This window comes from Epargyreus clarus, unplaced genomic scaffold, assembly GCF_041222505.1.
Source record: "Epargyreus clarus isolate Ecla_fem2 unplaced genomic scaffold, WU_Ecla_fem_2.2 ptg000029l, whole genome shotgun sequence".
Lineage (NCBI taxonomy): Eukaryota > Metazoa > Arthropoda > Insecta > Lepidoptera > Hesperiidae > Epargyreus > Epargyreus clarus.
In genome coordinates, this window is record NW_027332235.1 from 3,775,971 (window position 1) to 3,796,211 (window position 20,241).

At 39.6% G+C, this 20,241-nt stretch overlaps 2 protein-coding genes across 2 annotated transcripts in view; one reads left to right on the forward strand and one right to left on the reverse strand.

Annotated features, from left to right (window-relative positions):
- The first annotated feature begins 420 nt into the window (after window positions 1-420).
- The window catches only part of LOC140754282 (N-alpha-acetyltransferase 15, NatA auxiliary subunit-like), a 113,497-nt gene continuing 93,676 nt past the window's right edge, over window positions 421-20,241 (forward strand). Inside the window, exon 1 of the mRNA XM_073089253.1 lies at window positions 421-481. The gene's annotated coding sequence lies outside the window, so the exon portion shown is untranslated. The remainder of the gene's footprint in view (window positions 482-20,241) is intronic.
- On the reverse strand, window positions 3,789-17,454 carry LOC140754280 (uncharacterized). The gene is made up of 2 exons (XM_073089251.1): window positions 17,186-17,454; window positions 3,789-7,649 (listed from the first exon to the last, which is right to left on the reverse strand). Exon 2 carries the CDS (start codon window positions 7,647-7,649, stop codon window positions 4,320-4,322), a length of 3,330 nt encoding a protein of 1,109 aa, XP_072945352.1. The 5' UTR covers window positions 17,186-17,454; the 3' UTR covers window positions 3,789-4,319.

Consider the following 20,241-nt stretch of genomic DNA (forward strand, 5'->3'; position numbering starts at 1 on the left):
GCACCATCGAGCCCGACACAGGTGGGTGACGCACGGGGCCGCTGCGGCCGTGTACCTGCGCCTGCACACCGCGCCGCTGAAGGACGCGCCGCGCACCATCGAGCCCGACACAGGTGGGTGACGCACGGGGCCGCTGCGGCCGTGTACCTGCGCCTGCACACCGCGCCGCTGCAGGACGCGCCGCGCACCATCGAGCCCGACACAGGTGGGTGACGCACGGGGCCGCTGCGGCCGTGTACCTGCGCCTGCACACCGCGCCGCTGCAGGACGCGCCGCGCACCATCGAGCCCGACACAGGTGGGTGACGCACGGGGCCGCTGCGGCCGTGTACCTGCGCCTGCACACCGCGCCGCTGCAGGACGCGCCGCGCACCATCGAGCCCGACACAGGTGGGTGACGCACGGGGCCGCTGCGGCCGTGTACCTGCGCCTGCACACCGCGCCGCTGCAGGACGCGCCGCGCACCATCGAGCCCGACACAGGTGGGTGACGCACGGGGATACAGGTGGGTGCCCCCGGTGCGTGCGGCGAGGTGACGCACGGGGGCCGCTGCGGCTGGAGGACGCGCACCCGTTTTACTGCCGCTGCGGTTCTGTGCGCCGAAGTGCAAGTAGAAGCGGAAATAATAGCGCGGAAGCCCGAGGCAGGTGGGTGATGATCGGAACGTGTTGACCGTAAGAAAAGTTATTTGTCTCCTGAAAAGTAGGTGCTTTGCATATACACTCCTATGGTTTGAAGCCTACGATATATAATAATCCTGAAGTTTTATTTGTCTATACATTTTAAATTTACAATTATTACAAAACGTGCTAGTGTGTTGCTAGTTTCTCATATCGTCTACCAACCTTATTTACGGATAATTTTCCCCAGGGCATGTTGGCACGTCAAGATTTTATTTTTTCGTTTTGTATATAGGTTTGACTTTCACGATATGTGAGGTTGGGTAACATTTACGTATCCATTATTGTCTTTTTGTTAGTTGTAATATAGATTTCAAAGATTAGAATGGAGGAACAAAGGTTCCTCCATTCTAAGCTTTGAAATGTATTTTCGAGGACAGCTATAAATAGTTTGGGTATTAGAGGGTCTCCTTGTCTCACTCCTTTACCGATTTCGAACTCTTCTTCTTTTTCTAGTTTTATTTTACTTGCACTGTTTTCATATCTTACTCTTTCTATAGAGATCAGAGTAGAAAGCTGTTGCGCGCTTTGTTGTCTTCTTTAATAGCTTAAAGATTTTACATATTTTTTAAGCTAATTCTATTTCCTCAAAATATTTTGTTCGATGATCGAATTTATAACCACTAGGCTATCACTGCTTTTTTAAATTGGAATGCCTCATGCTAATTAATGTAATCGACTTTGAAACAGCATAACGATACTTAATTGCCACAACTTCAAGTCCAGTTCAATTTAAGATTTTTAAATAATTTTAATAAAGAATGGGTTCAAGGTTGAAATGTTTGCGGTAATTCTAGAGCTATGCTGCGTTTAAATGTAATTTTATGAATCATTATGAATGTTTAAGAGTACTTTACGTAATATCTATTTAAATAGTGTGAATAAATTTTCTGCCGCACAGAACTAAAGTTGCGCTAATTCACAGTCTCGTTCTGCCTGTTATTGATTACGCGGATGTGTGTTATCCAGACCTGACGGATGAATTTCTTGATAAGCTAGAGCGCCTTCTTAATAATTGTATCCGATTTATTTTCAACCTACGTAAGTATGATCATATCTCTAAATATAGACGTCAGCTTAAATGGCTAACTATTCGTCAAAGGCGTAACTCTAGAATTCTCCTGGTTCTGTATTCTATTTTACATGATCCAGCTTCTCCTCCGTATCTAAAGGAAAATTTTCAGTTTCACTGTTCGTTTCACGGCAGTGGACTACGTTCGTCCAGAATTCTTAAAGTCAATATTCCACCGCATAATAGTGGTTTTTTCCAGTATTCCTTCACAGTACAGGCGATACTACTTTGGAACGCCCTGCCCGAAAACATTAGGAAAGCCACTTGTAGGAATACCTTCAAGAGAATGGTTCGGGAGCATTACTTACGTATGTCCTCCAATACTTGAGTCTTTAAACTCTCCTTAATTCACTGTGTTGTATATATTTATTTGTATATATTGTATTTTTATTATATATTTATATATTATTTATATTTATTTATAATTATTATATGTAGATATTGTATGTTTTTTCCATAGTTGTATTTATTGATATTTTATTACTGCTTATGTTTATGCCTACCACATGCTATCGCCATCACCCAGGGTCGACTGGCAGAGAATGCCATTAGGCATTAAGTTTACCCTTTGTAACCCTTAGTTTAAGGTGTACAAAAATAAATAAATAAAAATAAATAAATAAATAATTCGGCGGTTATATCTACTCTGTATGGTATGCGTGGTGTCATTGATTCATTTATAAAGATAATTAAAAAAGCAAAAAAGATAATTTAAAATAATAAAAAAACAATATTTATAGATTATCGTGGTGTACCTACTCTACGCGATGTGCGTACCACCATCAAGTGGTGGTGGTGGTCACCATTAAATTTATTTACGGTGCTAAACGTTGTCGGAATAAGTAGAATTTAATATAAATATTTTTTTACTGTAGTGTTTACAACCACTTTATACGATAAGCATTCGTCGTAATTAAATATATAAAAAGAAAATTTGCGTCATCGCTACACAAAGAGCATTGTTAACAGTAAAAAATCTCTATATAAGCATTCCTCAACTAATAATTTGCATAGACAATGTCATGTTAATTAGAACGAGTTTCCGCTCACGACTTGCCCCCCGTGTGTGTATTTACCCTTAAACTTTATCCCCACTTTTTCAAACGTTTTGTTTCTTTTATTCGGTCACAAAATTCGAACCCTGGTTGCGTAAGAGCTCCAAATTGCCGACCTTGCAGTTCATACGCAAAAAGAAAAATACATTTTTTTGTGTAATTATACTTTTATGAATCGGAAACCAGATGGTTATCTTGACATTCTTGACATGACAATTTTATTGACTTAATAAAAAAAGAGACAAATTGATGTTGCTATTATTTGTTTGTACATTTTTGGTGTTTAAAGTGGCTTTTTCCTAAAAAAATCTTCTAATTCCTGTGAAAGCCTCTCAAAAACGGTTTAGGTTTTTTTAATATTGCAAAAAATGTACAGACCGACAAAAACACGTCAATGAGTATTTATATTGTGCAAATAAATGTAAGATGATTTTACATTTTTAACAGCTTTCTGATTTATTTTTACTAGGGGAATCCTAGAGCACGCAATTAAAACATAATCATTGTGGAAAATCTGAAAATTTTAGGAATTATTGGTATTCTCTAAAGTCCGTTAGTAGCTGTCAAACAAAAAAATAAACGCTGCTGAACTGTTTTGTCTTTGCCTATTCTTTAGATTATTCTGCTATGAAAGTGGTGTACATGTAAACATTTGCATAATTCTATTACCATATAGTATTCTTAAAATCAGGAAGTTACAAGTAAAAGCAATTGCATAAGGTACGGCGTGCTTGTATCGTGTGATTTTAGAATATCCTTATTAACTCAAGATTTACGGTCGAATAAATCTTTATAGTGTAATTTCAGATCATTGGTAGTAAATCAGTGTTATCTAGTGTTATGTCATCGGTATCTGCAATATATTATTGAATTTATTGCAAATAATAAATGTGTTAATTGAATTCTGTAGAATTGTTACCTATGTTTGGGTTATGTTCTTCATATTGTACTTCACTGTTGTAGGTTGTAAAATAAAGCCCCGTTAATGCTTTAAACGTTTTAATATATTATCTACATTTTGTTGTATTAGAAAAATACAGAACAGAATCACAATTATTTGTCAAACATAAACATTTTGTATTTATGTTATGTTTACATAACAATCATTATAATAACATTTGTTATCGTTATTACATCTAGTATAACAAAATTCACAATCATTCCACGTTTTATATCACATCACATCATTCCAACCAGTTCATAGAGAATACTGTCATTCATAAATAAATTAACTATCACTAACGCTTGCACCAGTCTCCTTAACAATAATTTAATAAATAGCACATAATAGTATCTATAATAGTTCATTTTAGTTTTAGATCACTTCGTTTCACAATGTTCGCCGATTACCTATATTAATCACACAAAAACACGCGTTAAATATTATGGCAATGCGGACGGTCCGCTAGTCTTTCTAAACCTTATTCTACTTAGGACACATTAACATCACATTTGCGCTTTGTATATACACGTAACGTCGTGAACGACGGCTTTGTCAGACTAGACTTTGGTTTCAACGTCCGTATCCGGGGCGGCGGTACCGCTCCCGCTCGCGCGCGGCCTGCGGCGTCAGGAAGTACACGTGGGCGCCGTCGCCCGGCAGCCGGTACGACACCAGCGAGCCCGCGTTGCCCTCGCCCGCGGCGTTCACTGGCCCGATCCACTCCGCTTCTGGATTTGGCGGTGGTCGAGGGTTCTTGTTGTTCACGTCCGTGTCTCCCACCAGCGTCGGTGCGTTCAAGTCGTCCAGCTCGCTCGCCTGCTGCCTGTATTGCGCGCGGTACGCGGGATTCGCGATCGGGATGAACTCGCTGTCCGGATTTATCGGCGGTCGCGGATACCTGTCGTTGACCACCGTGTCGTGCGCTAGCGACGGAGGTTTCGGTTGTTGGGGCTGTTGTTGTTGTTGTTGTTGCTGTCTGAATTCGGCATTATATTGTCCTTGTTGTCTTATTATTTCACTCTCTGGGTTTATCTGTGGACGCGGTAGGCGGTAGTTCACCAGGGTGTCCCTTTCTAGGGACGGCGGGTTAGGTGTCTGCGCTTCCACGATCTCGTAGTGCTGGTTTATATTATTGTCAATATCCGTTCTCACCGTTCCGAGGGGAGGAGTTACGGCCAATCCATTGACGTCATGGGTTCCGTCTTCGAGCTTTTGACCAAAAATATCGAAAGAATTCTTAGTGATGTCATCAAGGTATCTCTCGTCTTGTTTAGTGTAATATCCGTGACTGACGGGGCTGGGTGTAGTGCTGGGATATCTGTTGACGTGATGTGTGACTGGTTTCCCCGTGTACACCGGGATGTGGTTTCTATTTCCTTTAGGGACTTTTTCTTTCAAGTTTGGAGTGTCATCGTAATCCGAGTCTCTTAAATTAACATTTGAATAATATCTAGTCGACGTCGGCGTTTCAGTTGTCACTCGTACGTTTTCAATTAAGTATTGTTGATGATAACCAGGTGAGACTGTAGGTGAAATAGCGTTGAACTCGTTCTCTAAGTTGAAAGGTTTGCTGTAGCTCACCATAGGCCTGAACGGTTCGGGGTCCAACTTCGGAGCGCGGAAAGTTTGTTCTGGCCTTGGGTTAGATTGGTAGCTGAATTGGTATACCGGTCGCGAGGTCACTTTCGGTTTGTTCGAGTGAGGCCGATGCGAATGCGCTTTGGGTCGCTTCGTTGTGAAAAAATCAATAGTCTGTTGGATGTTAGCAATTTGTTGATAGAACGGATCCGGTCTCTGCTTTGGTTGTTGCACGTAAAGTGCTTGCTGTCGTGGCTTTTGTATACTGAAGTATTCTTGTGTGTAGGTTCGAGGTCCTTGCTTTTGAGGCCATAAGAAAAGCGCGTCATTTTGATCGATAGCTCCGTATGAAACGTCGATCGCCGGTGTATATTCGTTTTGCGTGTTTTGATTTATGACATTATGTTTTTGTACGAATGGGTTCCGACTTGGCACAGTTTTGTAGTAGTTTCTGCCATCGAAATATGTTTCGGGTGCCGGAGAGGTCTTCGGTTGTTCGTCATAAAAGTAGAAAGACGCCAAACCATTTTCATTTTGTTTCTGGTTATATACCGGTTGTAGCTTAGTAGTAGGTACTTCATCGTTTTGTATGTTAGAATAGTATTCAGCTCGTAGCGGCACTTGCGTCGACGTTACTACATCATTAGTAATTACGTTAGCTATTTTCTGTGGCACACGGTATATAACGTAAGGTTTTTCTGTCGTAGTGGGCGGTTCTGTATTGTAAATCGGTTCCGGATAATCGTAAATAACTGAGACAGATAGTGGCTTTGACGTAACTTTTGTTCTCGTCTTGTAAACTGGTTTGTCAGTTTTGGGTCTCGTAATAATTTCATCAGGCAGGTTATGTACTCTCACTGGATTTCTTGGAGGCAATGGTTGAACGCGCTGAGGTTTTCTGTATTTGGGCGTAGTGACAATATCGACCGGTGGCTGCGTTGTGATTGTTGTCGGAACTTCGGTTCTAATCGATTCGGTAGTCGTCGGTCTTGTTTTGTATTTGCCTCTATACCCTGCCGTCGGTAACTGTTGTTTCGATGTTTGCTTTGGCCTTGTACGTAATGTAGTCGTAGTTGGCCTTGTCGTAGTTTTAACTGATTCCGTAGTTGTCTTTTCCTCGAGCGGAGCGAAGAAATCGGGCGGTGGAGGTAGTATTATTCCAGGTACGAGTGGTCCAGCAGGTACGCTGTTGTTGTAATCAGCGCGATAGGAAAAATTGTATGGCGGCGGATAGTATATCGAAGGGTCGTCTTCGTCGTACAGGTCTGTTTGGTTGCTCGGTGGTGGAAGAAACGCTGCGCCCGGAGGAAAACCTTCTGGAAAAGAGCCGTTCATGGGTCCGAAGAAGGGGAATGCTCCTTCGCTCGCATTCCCAGGTAGGAATGGGAACGGAGGAATTGGCAGCGGCGCTCCCCCGGTAGTAGTGTTTCCCTGATTATCACCCGTGGGGTTGAGCGCTCCCGATGGGAAAAGGAATGGCGGAGGTGGTAGAGGGCCTTCGCCCTCTCCCGCATAGAAGGGAGGGAAAATGGACGCAGGGACACTGCCATTTGGCGTAAGGAAGACGAGCGGTCCGTCGTCGGAGAGTCGTACTGGAAAGGGCGGTGGCACTTTAGGTTTCTGCGGTAGCTTTACTTGCCTTCTAGGTGCTTCGTAGTCGTCGATCGGTGGCCAAGGTCTGCGCTCCTCTTTCGTACGCTCGGGGTATGATCCTCCCTTCAGTACTAGGAGGTGATCCTCAGCAAGCCAAATTTCATCCTTTTTAAGACCCCCCAGGCTCTGCAAGTTATCCTTGGTTCTAGTCTCTGAGTTCGGTTCATAACTTACGATTCCTGGTCTCTTGGGAGTCTTAGAGAATATTTCATTCTGGATAAGGCCATATTTTCCTTCAGCCACCTGATCGGACAACGTCTTTTTGTCTTCCTCGTCCTCCTTCACTTTCCCCGCTTCCTTTCCTTCGCCGGCGCTGGACATGAGCATTCCATCATCCCAAATACCCTGATTCCATCCCACGCTGCCGCCCGACTGGTCCGACGCGATCACGCCGACGAACTTGCCACTTTCACTTTTACCGTCGAACAGGATAGAATTTTTTGTCGTACCGTATTCCTTGTCGGGCTTAATTTTCAAGTGGCCGCCGATCAAGCGTTTGATCATCCGTTGCGATTCCGCTGGGTCGGAGTCCGGCGGAGGGCCGAGGGAGCGCTGATCGCGCACGAACGAGTCAGGCGGCAGCACGTAGGTGGGCACGAGCACGCTCGCGCGCGCCCCCGCTGCCCATGCCAGCGCTAGCGTTAGCACTAACGCCGCCCCTCTCACCATCTGAAAGTTTAGAAAACATCACTTCTTAGTTATGTTGCACAACAAAACACACAACTTATTAACACGACACACTGATATATTAACTCATCTAGGTAAGATTTTCTTTGAAATTCAAATGAGTCTCGTCGACTGTCATGGGCGAGCGGAGTGAAAGGACTGGCGGAGATAAAAACGTTAGCTAGAGTTTTCAGCACTGGCGCGCCGCGCACCACCACCTGCCTTTTATTAATTCGTAAGTAGCGGCCACCGCCGAGCGCGCTGGCATTGAGAATCAAGCGTTTAATTTTGAAATTAGCGAATAATGACCACGAGACAGGAAGGCCGCGAGGCCCGCGACAATATCTACTGTCGCACGTTCAGCTTAAGGCTGTACTTGTTCTGTTCTTAATTTCTCGCGAGCTGAATTAATTTCTTTATGTTTTTGTCACCATTACGAAATGTACTCGCGGTTATGTATTTTATGACCGGTCTCGTTGTAAGTAACGATACAGAAATCGGTTTGTTTCGAAATTGTCCGTTCGCATATTTTTTCAATTTCAACCTGCACGAGCCGTCTAACGTAACGTTTTACAGAGTCACGATGTAATACGTATTATCACAGTTTGAAATGAGTATCATTTCGCTCCGATCCGAGTTGCCCCATTATAGGACTTGTTTGTTGAGTCGAGTTGACGAGGCGTGGGCGGCGGGTGTCGCGTTACTGACGATTAAAGTTTCACAAAGCGGTTTAATAATCGTTGCAAAACAAGTGCACACAGTTTAATTGTAGCGAAAGCGCGCGGATTTATGCGACATCCACTGAGAATAATGGTTAAAATAGCTAGTTATGCCTAGAAGTGGAGTGAAGGTAAAGTCGGTAGGGCGTGTCCAGGGTTCCGTGAAAGGCACGGTCAACTAACTCGCTCGATTTTGCCTTCGATAAACGGAACGTGAGCTAGCCGACTGGTAATTGTGCTAAGGTATGCACCCAAATTGTTACACTAATCCCCCACAGGGCGGTGCGCCTTGCAAAACCACAATCTATCGTTTTAATTGGTTTCGAATGTTACTAGCCTGATGCTTGTAGTTATTTCCTTTGTTACGACATACCTTTTAACTTTTCCTGTGTAATACCTAGCATATTTTGATCGCAAATTGATTTACATATTAGCTATTAGTATACACTGTCATCATTTCATGTACGGTATACATTTATTTATACTCGGCTGCGTAATGTGACTTTCCGACGACGTTATATGTCATTAGATTTATTAGATGTGTGAGTAAATTGAACATTAGTTGAACATCTTGTAATCTAAACTAAATAATCAATTGTATATACATAAAAGTAGACACAAGTACCGGTCTCATAAACACCTGAGTCATAACGATTAACCGATAGATAACCTTGATTCAGTTTATAAATTGTTTAGGACCAAGCATTATCCTCGTCGCAGCGGTTCCATTATAAAACTTGCACAACACCCACAACTTATTGGGTCTATCTTTCAATCGAGCCCCTACGGTGCTATCAGGCTACATACTGATGTATTGAATAAGGGGAATTGAAAATTGTTTTGTAAGAACATAGCACAGAGCTAGCGAGATCCGCAAAGTTCAGTGAGAACATTAAATAAAGTTTGACATTTACTGGTGGCATCTCTTAAGAGCATCCTTTCGTATGCGATACCCGTTTGCCTTCGTAAAATTTTTGAAGCGATCCTTCCCGGGTAATCTCGACGTGTTTTTCGGCACAATGCGTGCATTGTTGATGAAATTTTTTGTCACAAGCCGTGAAGAAGGCAGTGGCCTTGCGGACATGGTCCGATTTTTCTTGCGGTCAGCGTAAAACGTGGAACGATTAACCAAGTGTCGCGTCGTTACTCTCGGTGTTTAGTCAGTTTTGTACTGTAACCTCGTCACAGATAAAATGCCTATTGTCTTATATATAATGCGTTGTGCCTACATATCTTTCAAGCTTTCTTCACTGGCGTAGCGCTGCGGTGGCGTTGAAAGACGTGATCAGCAGACGCATTGTTGACTATTAGTATTCTGTGTTCGTTTTCGACCTGCCCACTTTCCAACGGCCTTTGTCTGTCGGACACATTCGATCGTCAGGATATGTTGATTGCAGCGTTTCACTAGTTTCAACGCTTTCCAACATAAAAACAATTAACGTTATCATCTACAGTTCTACTATAATATTGAATTTCCATAATGTATTCGAGCCGGAGCTAAGGGTTAGCCACGATCGTGTCGTTCTATTGAAGGTTTGTAAGTGGCAATTTACGTAATTACGACGGAGGCAAGTCCACACAACATAATAATATCTACCTCGTACCGGCAGCTGCTTAGCACGTAATTGCATACATTGATCTCCTTGAGTTTGTTGAACGACGGAAAGCTTTTAATACAATACATTAATTTAATACGATTCACCATAGAGCTTATAATCGAAATAAATCTAGTATTTTGTCTAGACAGATAGATATGGTCATTCCGGTAGCCGCAATGTATTCTCGACATGAACGAAATGTTCACTTACGAAACGCGATAAATTTTAATTCGACAGCCAATCAGTATTATGGCAGTGGTTTGGACATACGTTATGCTATATCTAATGCGTATGGTAAGCCTGTATGTCGCATTCGCTTTCGAAATGTGGCATTGGGAGCTCGAGCGGCGCAAATCACTCTATTATACCTTGCTGTCCTTATAAGACCTACGGACGAAGATGCTAAAATTGTAAGTAAATTGTGGTACGACACGTGGCGCGAAATGGCATTCGTCATGGTTTGTCAAAAGATTTATGGCCGAAGTGTTTACGGAGTACGTTCACGGACTTGTTTACGATCTAGACGAGTGGTTTTCAACCTAAAGTTTTTTTGACCCTGATCTCATTGATCTTTCAGGGAACAAAAGGTTCAAAAATTTTAATCCGTTACTTGCCACACCTACAACAGATTCGATTAAGAAATGGAACACTTAGGACTATACTTTTTCGGCCCACCTGTGGTCCGCATACCACTGGCTGGGAATCAATGATATAGATCATGAATACGATTGTCAATTACATAGTTTTAAAAGGGCACAAAAACAAGTTTGTCATTTCAACCGGCATTACATTGCGCACTACATTACATTGCAACCCTACGGATGCGCAAGCGCAGACGCGGCGCGTGCCGTCTTGTCTGATTGATCTATGGCCTCATTACGGGTGCTTTTATTCGATCTTCAATGACTTGTAGCTAATTTTTATGTTGCTCTTGTTCATTGTTCTTATTAATTAATTTTGGTTCCATGTTCTTAAGTCTGTAATTGATTAAGTAATAAATTGAGAGTGTATCAATTTTACAATCGATAATTGTTTGATGCATTATTCTAAGATACTTTTCTATTGTTTTGTTGATCTTTATTCTAATGAACGATTCGGAATGTGCTAAAAGTGTCAGGGCTCGGATAATTGTCACGGATTGCGCGGTCAAGGCGATCCCATCTTGCAACCTGTTCAACAGTTAGCTTTGCGGTATTCAGTCTAGCGTATTATGTCATCTAACTGAGAATTCTATTAAAATCCCTCTCATTGGCTTTGTACACGCTGTTAATAATAAAAATGCCGCTTGTTCTATGCTAACCTTGCATTTTTAATGTGGGAACTCTTTTCTTAAGGTCTAATTTAGATTATCTATGCGTTTACTAATGTTGTCGTAAGAATATTTGCTTTGCACAAATAACTTGGCTTTCTCAGTCAGTGGCAAGTTTTGTAACGTCTGTGTCTAACCTTATTATGTGTGCTTTGTTTCAAATTTAATTTCGGTTCATTAGTTAGTTTTCATTTAATGGCTCTTGCCCCACGGTTTTAATCTTTAGTCATTGCCTTAAATCAACATAGTCAAAATTTTAACTATTCTCAAAATTTTAATAAATGTTTTTTATAGGATCAACGGTGTACTAAAGCCATTATAAAAATTGATCTGTTTCTTGCAGTCGTGACTGAATATAATGCGGCTGTGAGTGCGCACGCGCCGTTTCGGGGTCACATCTCAAAGTATTTCGAGCTACTTCTATGTGGTCTGCCATGTGCTTCATTGTTGGCAGATTTATGATTTATAATATTTTACCTTTGAAAACGCCAAGGTCCTCACTCCATTCTGTATTGTGCAAGCATATCAGTAGTAACATTTTGATAATTACACGTAAATTGAATGTGATTAGTTTCATTGAAATATCAAATGCAAATGTTGATTGCCGAAGTGCTGAATAAACGAGCTTAATTTTATAACTTTATATTAACAAGAAGTACAGTGTGGCCTTTAAAACAATTAAGTAACAGTTAGAAGTTTCCGCATTACGAATGTTTTGCATCTGCCATCAAACCGATATTTGTTCATTTGCATAATTTATTATATTTTTTATATTTATATGGATGCTTTGTTATGTCTCTTGAGATTGGTGCACAGTCATTTATGGAAACTTCCTTATAAAGCCTAATATGAATTCTACGTAAATTGAATGTGATTAGTTTCATTGAAATATCAAATGCAAATGTTGATTGCCGAAGTGCTGAATAAACGAGCTTAATTTTATAACTTTATATTAACAAGAAGTACAGTGTGGCCTTTAAAACAATTAAGTAACAGTTAGAAGTTTCCGCATTACGAATGTTTTGCATCTGCCATCAAACCGATATTTGTTTATTTGCATAATTTATTATATTTTTCATATTTATATGAATGCTTTGTAATGTCTCTTGAGATTGGTGCACAGCCATTTATGGAAACTTCCTTATAAAGCCTAATATGAATTCTGTGCAATTCAAATTTGTTCGTAACGGTTCCCTCGAGGTGGAGGTTTTGGTGTGGTTTTAAATAACAGTACGTGTTGCGCTTTGATGATGCGGGAGTGCGCTTTCTTTTCTTTGTTATTCGTTACATTGCGACTTTCATGATTGTTTGTTTCGTAATTTCACAAGAATGGTCGCATTCTGAGCTATTGTATGTAATCTTCCATATAATGTTCGCTCGTCCGTTGTCATGTCTTACGCCCGTAATTGCTATTACGGCATCTGGAAATTTTCGTACTTTTAACGTAATTTTATGTCGTTTCGAATAATATAGCGTCTCGTTAACGTAAACGTGACGAGTCTCGTTACGTTTACGATCGTTTGTTGTAAGCATCTTGTTTTAGTGTAACCTAATTGATGTTATATAAATGCAATTTCTTTTTTTGTTTCAGGTAAGGAACTTGTAATAAAGTAAACTTCTGATTCAAAATATAAGGATTATCTAGTGGGTGAGTCGAATGCTCTTTTATAATTCAATTTTATAACTAATTAATCTCGAGCGCGTCGATCGCTTTGTTGTGTGTTGCGATGAGGTAAACACCAATTAGTAGATTTTAGATAGATAATCGCGGCTATTAGTTACCCGCTTCTATATTGTTTAATATGAGTGTCGCTTGTGCAACGCGTTTCAAAATTTTTCCGCTGTTCTGGGTGCTACCTTTTGGTGGTTTTCGGAGCGTGGCGGATAATAGGCAACCTTAGATTGCGCCCGAGTCCTTCGTTCGTGGTGCGAGGAAAGCTGCATATTTTAATAGCTAATTTCGCAATTTGGAGCAATTGCTCCGAGGGGTCGACCATTATCTGATTTAAGTTTGCGGCAATTATTTTGAAGGTGAAGTTGTATTTGTGTCGGATATGTGTATTTTACGGTTAGTGTATTGCCGCCGTCACGACACACGACCGTTTCGCCCCGCGGGGCGGGCGAAGCGCGATCGCGGCGCTGAGAACGTACCCATTGTTCGAGCCGCCTAATACATAGCGACAATCCTCTTGCTACACACCTAACGAATTATATCTTTACATTGTTTTCTCCGCTACAATTTTCACAGACCTTGCTTTCGTGTAATTGGCTCGTTGATTCGCGACTGATTTTCGTTGTATTACTCCTCGCATTGATAAGATGGTCATCACGAATCGTAAGCCGGATGCGGATTTTTTGTTGACGGACGTACGAGCGCATGACGCAATCGGGGATTTGTAGTACCGTCACGTTGAGATGGTTTCGGCGCGAGAGAGGAGCTCGATGTTTTCGAGTGATTTGCATTAGATATGTAAACACCGTTGGCTGTTCGTCGAGCACGTTTACTATAGCAATACTGGCACGTCTGGTGGCGTTATATTGTACATGTTTTTGAGTTTCGAGTGAATTGGAGCGAGGCCGGGCTCCGTACCGAGTGGCGGTGCTGATGTCATGCGATTCTTAATAGAATCAAGGTGTGTGCCTTATAATTGTTTCCTCCGCTTGCGACGCGGAAACATAACTTAAGAATATATTGCCGAGCATTTTCTGATTCATTGGTTCAATTCAAGGCGAGTTGAGAGTAGGTATGTCAACGCAGAATGAGACTATCGCTGGAGTGCAGAAGGTTAACTGTCGCACAGGTGAACGTTGTGTCATCGCAATCACGAAACACTAGGGAATGTCACATACCTTTATGTATACAACATTAAACTTTTGTTCAATGTCTTTTATCTTAAATATTCGTTATTGTAAGATTTGCTTAAAGTGTAAATAAATAATTCATAAAGGTAGAAAATTAATAGGCACTTGAAGTTTAAAACGTATATCTAAGGAATTATTCGAAAATATTACTTTACTGTGATTTGGCTACGATATTACGAATGAAATATTGGATTAGATATAATAGTTAGACTCCGCGTAAAGACCGACTATTACGTTTCCTGAGGTAGTAATCAAACGTTATTGTGTTGATATCGTTATTAAGGCAGTTAATTCGCTCCGTCGATGTTGGTATATACGAAAATATCTCACGAGTTACCAACATCCGCGTTTATAATTGATGTTTGTGTCGTTTTCACACGATCTACGATTGCCGGAACCCGTTGTAACTGACAAATCCATTTACCGAAATTGTTTACTTCCTCGAACGTTTGAGATTTGGCGCCATTACTAATTTATTTTATATTTTATTATTTTTAGATATTTTAATATCTATTATGAATGAGTGGTTCTTTCGGATTGTCATAATATGAAGCCGTCTGATTTCCGTGTTTATATTCTTGAGTTCCGTTTTAAAAATCCTTACTAATATTATAAATCCGAAAGTAACTCTGTCTGTCTGTCTGTCTGTCTGTCTGGTTGTCTCTTCTTCACGCCCAAACCACTAAACCGATTTTAATGAAATGTTGTACAAAGATAGTCTGAGACCCGAGAAAGGACATAGGATAGTTTTTATCCTGATTTCCATGATAAAAACTATCCTATGTCCACGGGAACTAGGGATGGCGATCTAAGATCGATTAAGAGATCGATCGGAGAATCGATCTTTTGGACCCAAAACATCGGTTATTTTAATCGGTATTAGTAAGGATTGAATCGTAAACTATGCATTAGATGAAGTGATGATCTTTAGCAAAGTTGAAGGTACGAATGTTCAGTTTTATGTATGTTAGTATGTTATATTATTTTCTTTTAAACGCGGGCGAAGCCGCGGGCAACAACTAGTATACAATATTTATATTTATTGTTTTATTGCACATGATTTCCACCACTAAGTATTATTGTATGATTATAATATGTAGAGAAATATTTTAATTCATCTGTAATCAATTTATTTATATGATTATTCAATTCATATTATATTTTATGGACTGATGTCTATAATTATAGAAATATCCGTATTATTCGTCGGTATACTTAAATAAAATTATTTATCGATGACAATTAATATAAATATAATTATAATAAGCCTACGCCTTTCGCGGAATTGTTTTTTATTTTATAAAATGTGTCGGCAAAGACGCATTCAAAACCTAGTTACGCGAGTCCAAATAATTTATCTGCAATTATTTAGATACGTGCCATCATAAGTTATTGGATGTGCTTATTACTATAAACAATAATGCTTATTATTTTATCACGATATTTACGATGTTATGTCACACGATGAAAACAACACATAACAAACATTACATCTGTCGTTGTTCTAGTTTCTTACATGTACATTTTTTTATTTTCAAACAAGTTAAATGTTTGTATGCAAATGTTTCTCGATCGGTTTTTTGTTTGTTCGAAACTAGTTTAGTATCCGATCGGGCGGCACGTGACGTAATCTCCAATTTACGATTACGCGCCTCTTTAGTCAATGAACATTGAATTGTTATAAAGAGCTTTGCGAATCACATTAATTTGTATTTCTAACGCGTGTGACTACGTTTAGGGAATGCCGTTACGCGGATGTGGGGAATTGTTAAATAGAATCCGAGAAGCGGTTTCTGTACATAAAATAGTTATAAAAATCTCAACGATTGAATCAATTTGATGTGATATGCGATAAGCTGGAGTGTAAATAATTTTGTATTCGAGTTCACAAAATGCTAAATGATTTTTAAATTGTTTACGTGCTTCGTTAGGATAGATATTGTTTATTAATAACAAATTTTAAACGAATTAGAAAAAGGAGGAGATTCTATGTTCGGCTGTATGTATTATTATTATTTATTATATACATCAGTCACCGAACACTAAGTTGGAATGCTTCGTGCGCTTCTTCTCTTATAATTATCATATTATTTAAATCTGAATTGTAGCGACCGAAAGGTTAAATTTCGAAGCAACATAATTTTATAAGAAATTGATTACTTATTTAAAGGTTAACGAATAACGATTACGCCGCTTTTAGACTTAACAGTTTTTTGTGTAATGTCGTTTTAGTATTTTCGTAATATTCTACTTAACACCGCGGCGCTCTATAATTCAACATTAATAACGTGTCCTCCACCTCGAATGGTTTAATAACTTTGAAAACCGGTGTCGGCGAGTATCAATTAAGTTAGAAATTGTTTCCTAAGCATAATCATGCATCTATTAACCGCAGTAGAAACCCATTATTGTAAGTTCAATGGAGGCACATAGATTCCATTTCGCTGACGAATCTCTAAGTTTAAGATTAATATTGAATGGCATTGCGAAATATTTTGAATACGATCCCTGAATTAATCATCGGCTTATTCGAAATGTGTAGGCATTATTGTAAGGAGTCATTGTTTTATGACGGCTGAGATATTGATGTGTGGGCTTCTAATTCGACGAAATATTGTCATGATTCGTTTAAACTTTTCAAAATTAACGTCACGTTAATCCACAATTACATGAATTTAAATGACAATTTCCAAAGAATGGAACCAACTCATTACACAATAATCCTTTTGACCGCGCACTTTTGTTTGTATTTTCTCACAGGTGTTTCTTTATAGTCGTTCGTCATTGAGTTTTATGCTGAAGGCTGAGCTCTGTGAAACTTTAACTTTAATATTTGTGTGGCGATACGCGGCGCATTGTCTCCGGGGGCTCGCATGGAGCCGGCTCTAGCCCGTGAGATCTAGGTCGGGGATTCAGCTGGACTTTTGTAATTGTCATTCGTATGTAAATTAACACCAACGTGCACGCACCGTACACGTCGTTATCGTCTAAACACCTCAATCGAACACCACTAAATCTATTATCGAGCGTCGTAAACAAACACAATCTTACATTTACTGATAACGGCTGAGGCTGCGACTGTGAGTAACACTTCTGGAACGTGTCGAGTTAGTAGCACATGTCACGGGGACTCAGTTCTGTTCACTACACTACAGTTTGTCAACACCAACGTTCGATCACTGGCACATGCTGGGAACGACTGGGAGTCGGCCGGCGGGTGGTCGTCGCGGCGGTGGAATGTCTTCTGTCCCGAGGGTCACCGGCGCCAGTGGTGGGGTGCACGTGTGATCGGCAGGTCGAGCCGAGCATGAGTGGCGGCGGTGGTAGGGGCGCGAGCGTAAATACGCCGCCGTAAGCGCGTGCGCACCTCACGCACACACCCGCGCGCGGACGCACACGCGCGCCGTAAGGTACAGGTGACGCGACCGATGACAAACCCGGCTCCGATGAGACCCTAGCCCTCGACGGATGCTGTTTGAGTAACGGTCGGCTACTCGATCGGACATTACGTATACGTCGATAATTTTAGACCAATGTGTAATTTTTCTAATTAATACGCGCTCAAAACGTTTTCATTGTTATTGTTTACATATACCGTTCGGTGTCTCTTACCAATTAAATCGGTGTATTCGTCGTTTTTAGTTATCTGTTATAACGATTTATTTTTATTATTTTCTGTGGGTATGTGATTTTCGGAAACCGTTATTATTTTTGGTATTTTATTGCAAACGAGATAGGTATATTTATTAATTGCTAGTCGATATAGGTGATATATCTTGATGTCTTCTGTGTTGATTAATATTACGGTTTCAAGTTAAATTCATTACTGTTCTTGTGAGTAGATAAAACGGCGGAGAAGCTCTCGGCATATTTAGTAACTCGATTGCTTGTAGTTTATATGACATTTTGTTAAAGGTTCGCATCCATTGCATAAAGTGTTGTATGTAATTAATTTTCTTAAATGTTTGAGGCATATTTAATGTTCTCGAAAAGTAGCTATAGTATGTTACAGAAAAGCTCGGATTAGGCTGTTTTAGACATAGTCTAAAATATTTTATTTTAATGCTATTTAGACATTTTGTTAATTTCATTTTGAAACAATATTAAGACTTTTTTAATACATACTTTAAAATAAATAGAAAGTATTTGCTTCACTTCATTTTCATTATTATTGATTACAAAATGTAATTTTTGTTTACGGTTTTCTTGTATCATTATCATTGTTGTTGTCAGTATTAGTTGTTATTTACGATTATGACGAACGATCGTAATATAAATTAATTATTTGCGTCATCAAATAAAATAAGTGGCGTTATAGAAACATCTGTTTCCTATCATCAACTTATTGATACTTTCCTATACTCTACTATGTATATTCTAAATATAAATCCTAGATCTAATGTACAAAAAAAAAACATACACGCGTACAGTGTGAACTCCCCTTAACCCGGTACTCGTCCGAGTCATCGAACCGGCGCGTCCTCGGAAGGTCGCTTGGACCCGAACGGTACCAGCATTTACATACCGCTTCTAATCATACACCACTAGTGTTATACGCGACTCTGTTTAACACGGTAGATCTAGTGTTGTATGTGAGACGAATCTAATCAATTAACTTGTGATACGATAGCGAATATTCGTTCTTGAATTTTATAAAATTGTCATTTTTACCATCGCGTGTAGAATGCATTAGGCACTTTTAAAGGTAAGTGGTCATTGCCGCTAATGGATATTAGTAATCAATCCTGAGTAGCAGAGTAAGTACTACTTGGTATCGACGAACAAGTTTTTTTTTGTCTTGTATAAGTGTATTTTGTCTTACCACATCCGCCATACCAAAATACAATAAGCTCTACACTGCCCATAGAAGGCACAAGTAGACAACCATGAATTACAATGTTTATTTAGTTATTTATTTTATTTTGTAATGATGTAAATTGATTTGTCAAACTCCATTTTAGTGCTTTGTTTTTTTTTTGGAATTTCTCTACTTCAAATATGTGTCTTCCTCTATTTCTAGAGTGTGAGATCTAATTTACACAGACATATCTAATACCGATTTCAAATACCGATGATGAGTCCTTCTAGAAGTTCATTATAGTGTTGTTATTGCCACGATAAAAGATTAACTTAGACATTTAACTCTACCTTACTTTAGTATACTATAAATTAGAACATACTAAACACTTCAAACTAGAGCAGAAAAAAATTAACACAAATACTAATCAACATGTCGCAATCAAGTTATTTTTAAACTAGGCGAGGCAGTTATAATAACAATGACTGTAATATTTATTCTCATATTGATTAATTCGTGTCATCAGAACAAGCTTCATCGCCTAGATAATTATTTTAATTTAAGCTACATTGCAGAGATAATTATTTTAAATTCTTGAATTTGAGTGCCCGATGACGTTTATACTTGAAAGCGGTATTCTTGACGTCAATAATACTTTACTTAGGCATCTGATTTGTCTTTTAATTTTGTTTAATGTAATTCGAATAAAAATTAAAATAATTATAACTAAGTTAAGTTGAGGAAATCAGTGCAAACTTTACTGTTTAGTTAACAAACATGATTTGTTATTTTTTTTTTGTATAATTATTTACCGATCAGTTATTGGTGGGGGTTTAAATTTAAGTATATAAAGTTACTTTCAAATATCCATAGAAATTATTCTTTGAAAAATTATGTATGTGCTTAAACGATCGTAATGTATTGCTTAGTTGTTTTCATTACGTAGGTATTTATTTTTACTACATGATAAACAAGAGGACATAAGACTCGACATAACAATAAATGTTTTGACCGGATGCGCCGCGACTCGTATCGCGATACCAGTATTTAATCATTTGCATCTCGCTTGCAAAGCGATCCCGGATCTTTTTTTGCGTACGAGCGAATATTTTTGTTACCCAGTCATGTCAAACACTAAGCCGGCACGATAATTACACGGAGATGACTGGAATGCGGTTCTGATAAGTTCGTATTGTTTAATTGGCCGCCGATAGTGTTGAACGGTGTTTGACAACCGAATGTTGCCCCACGCTAGCGGATCGTAAAGAATGTTGCCAATTAGCACTATCGTTCGCGTGGGTGCGGGGTT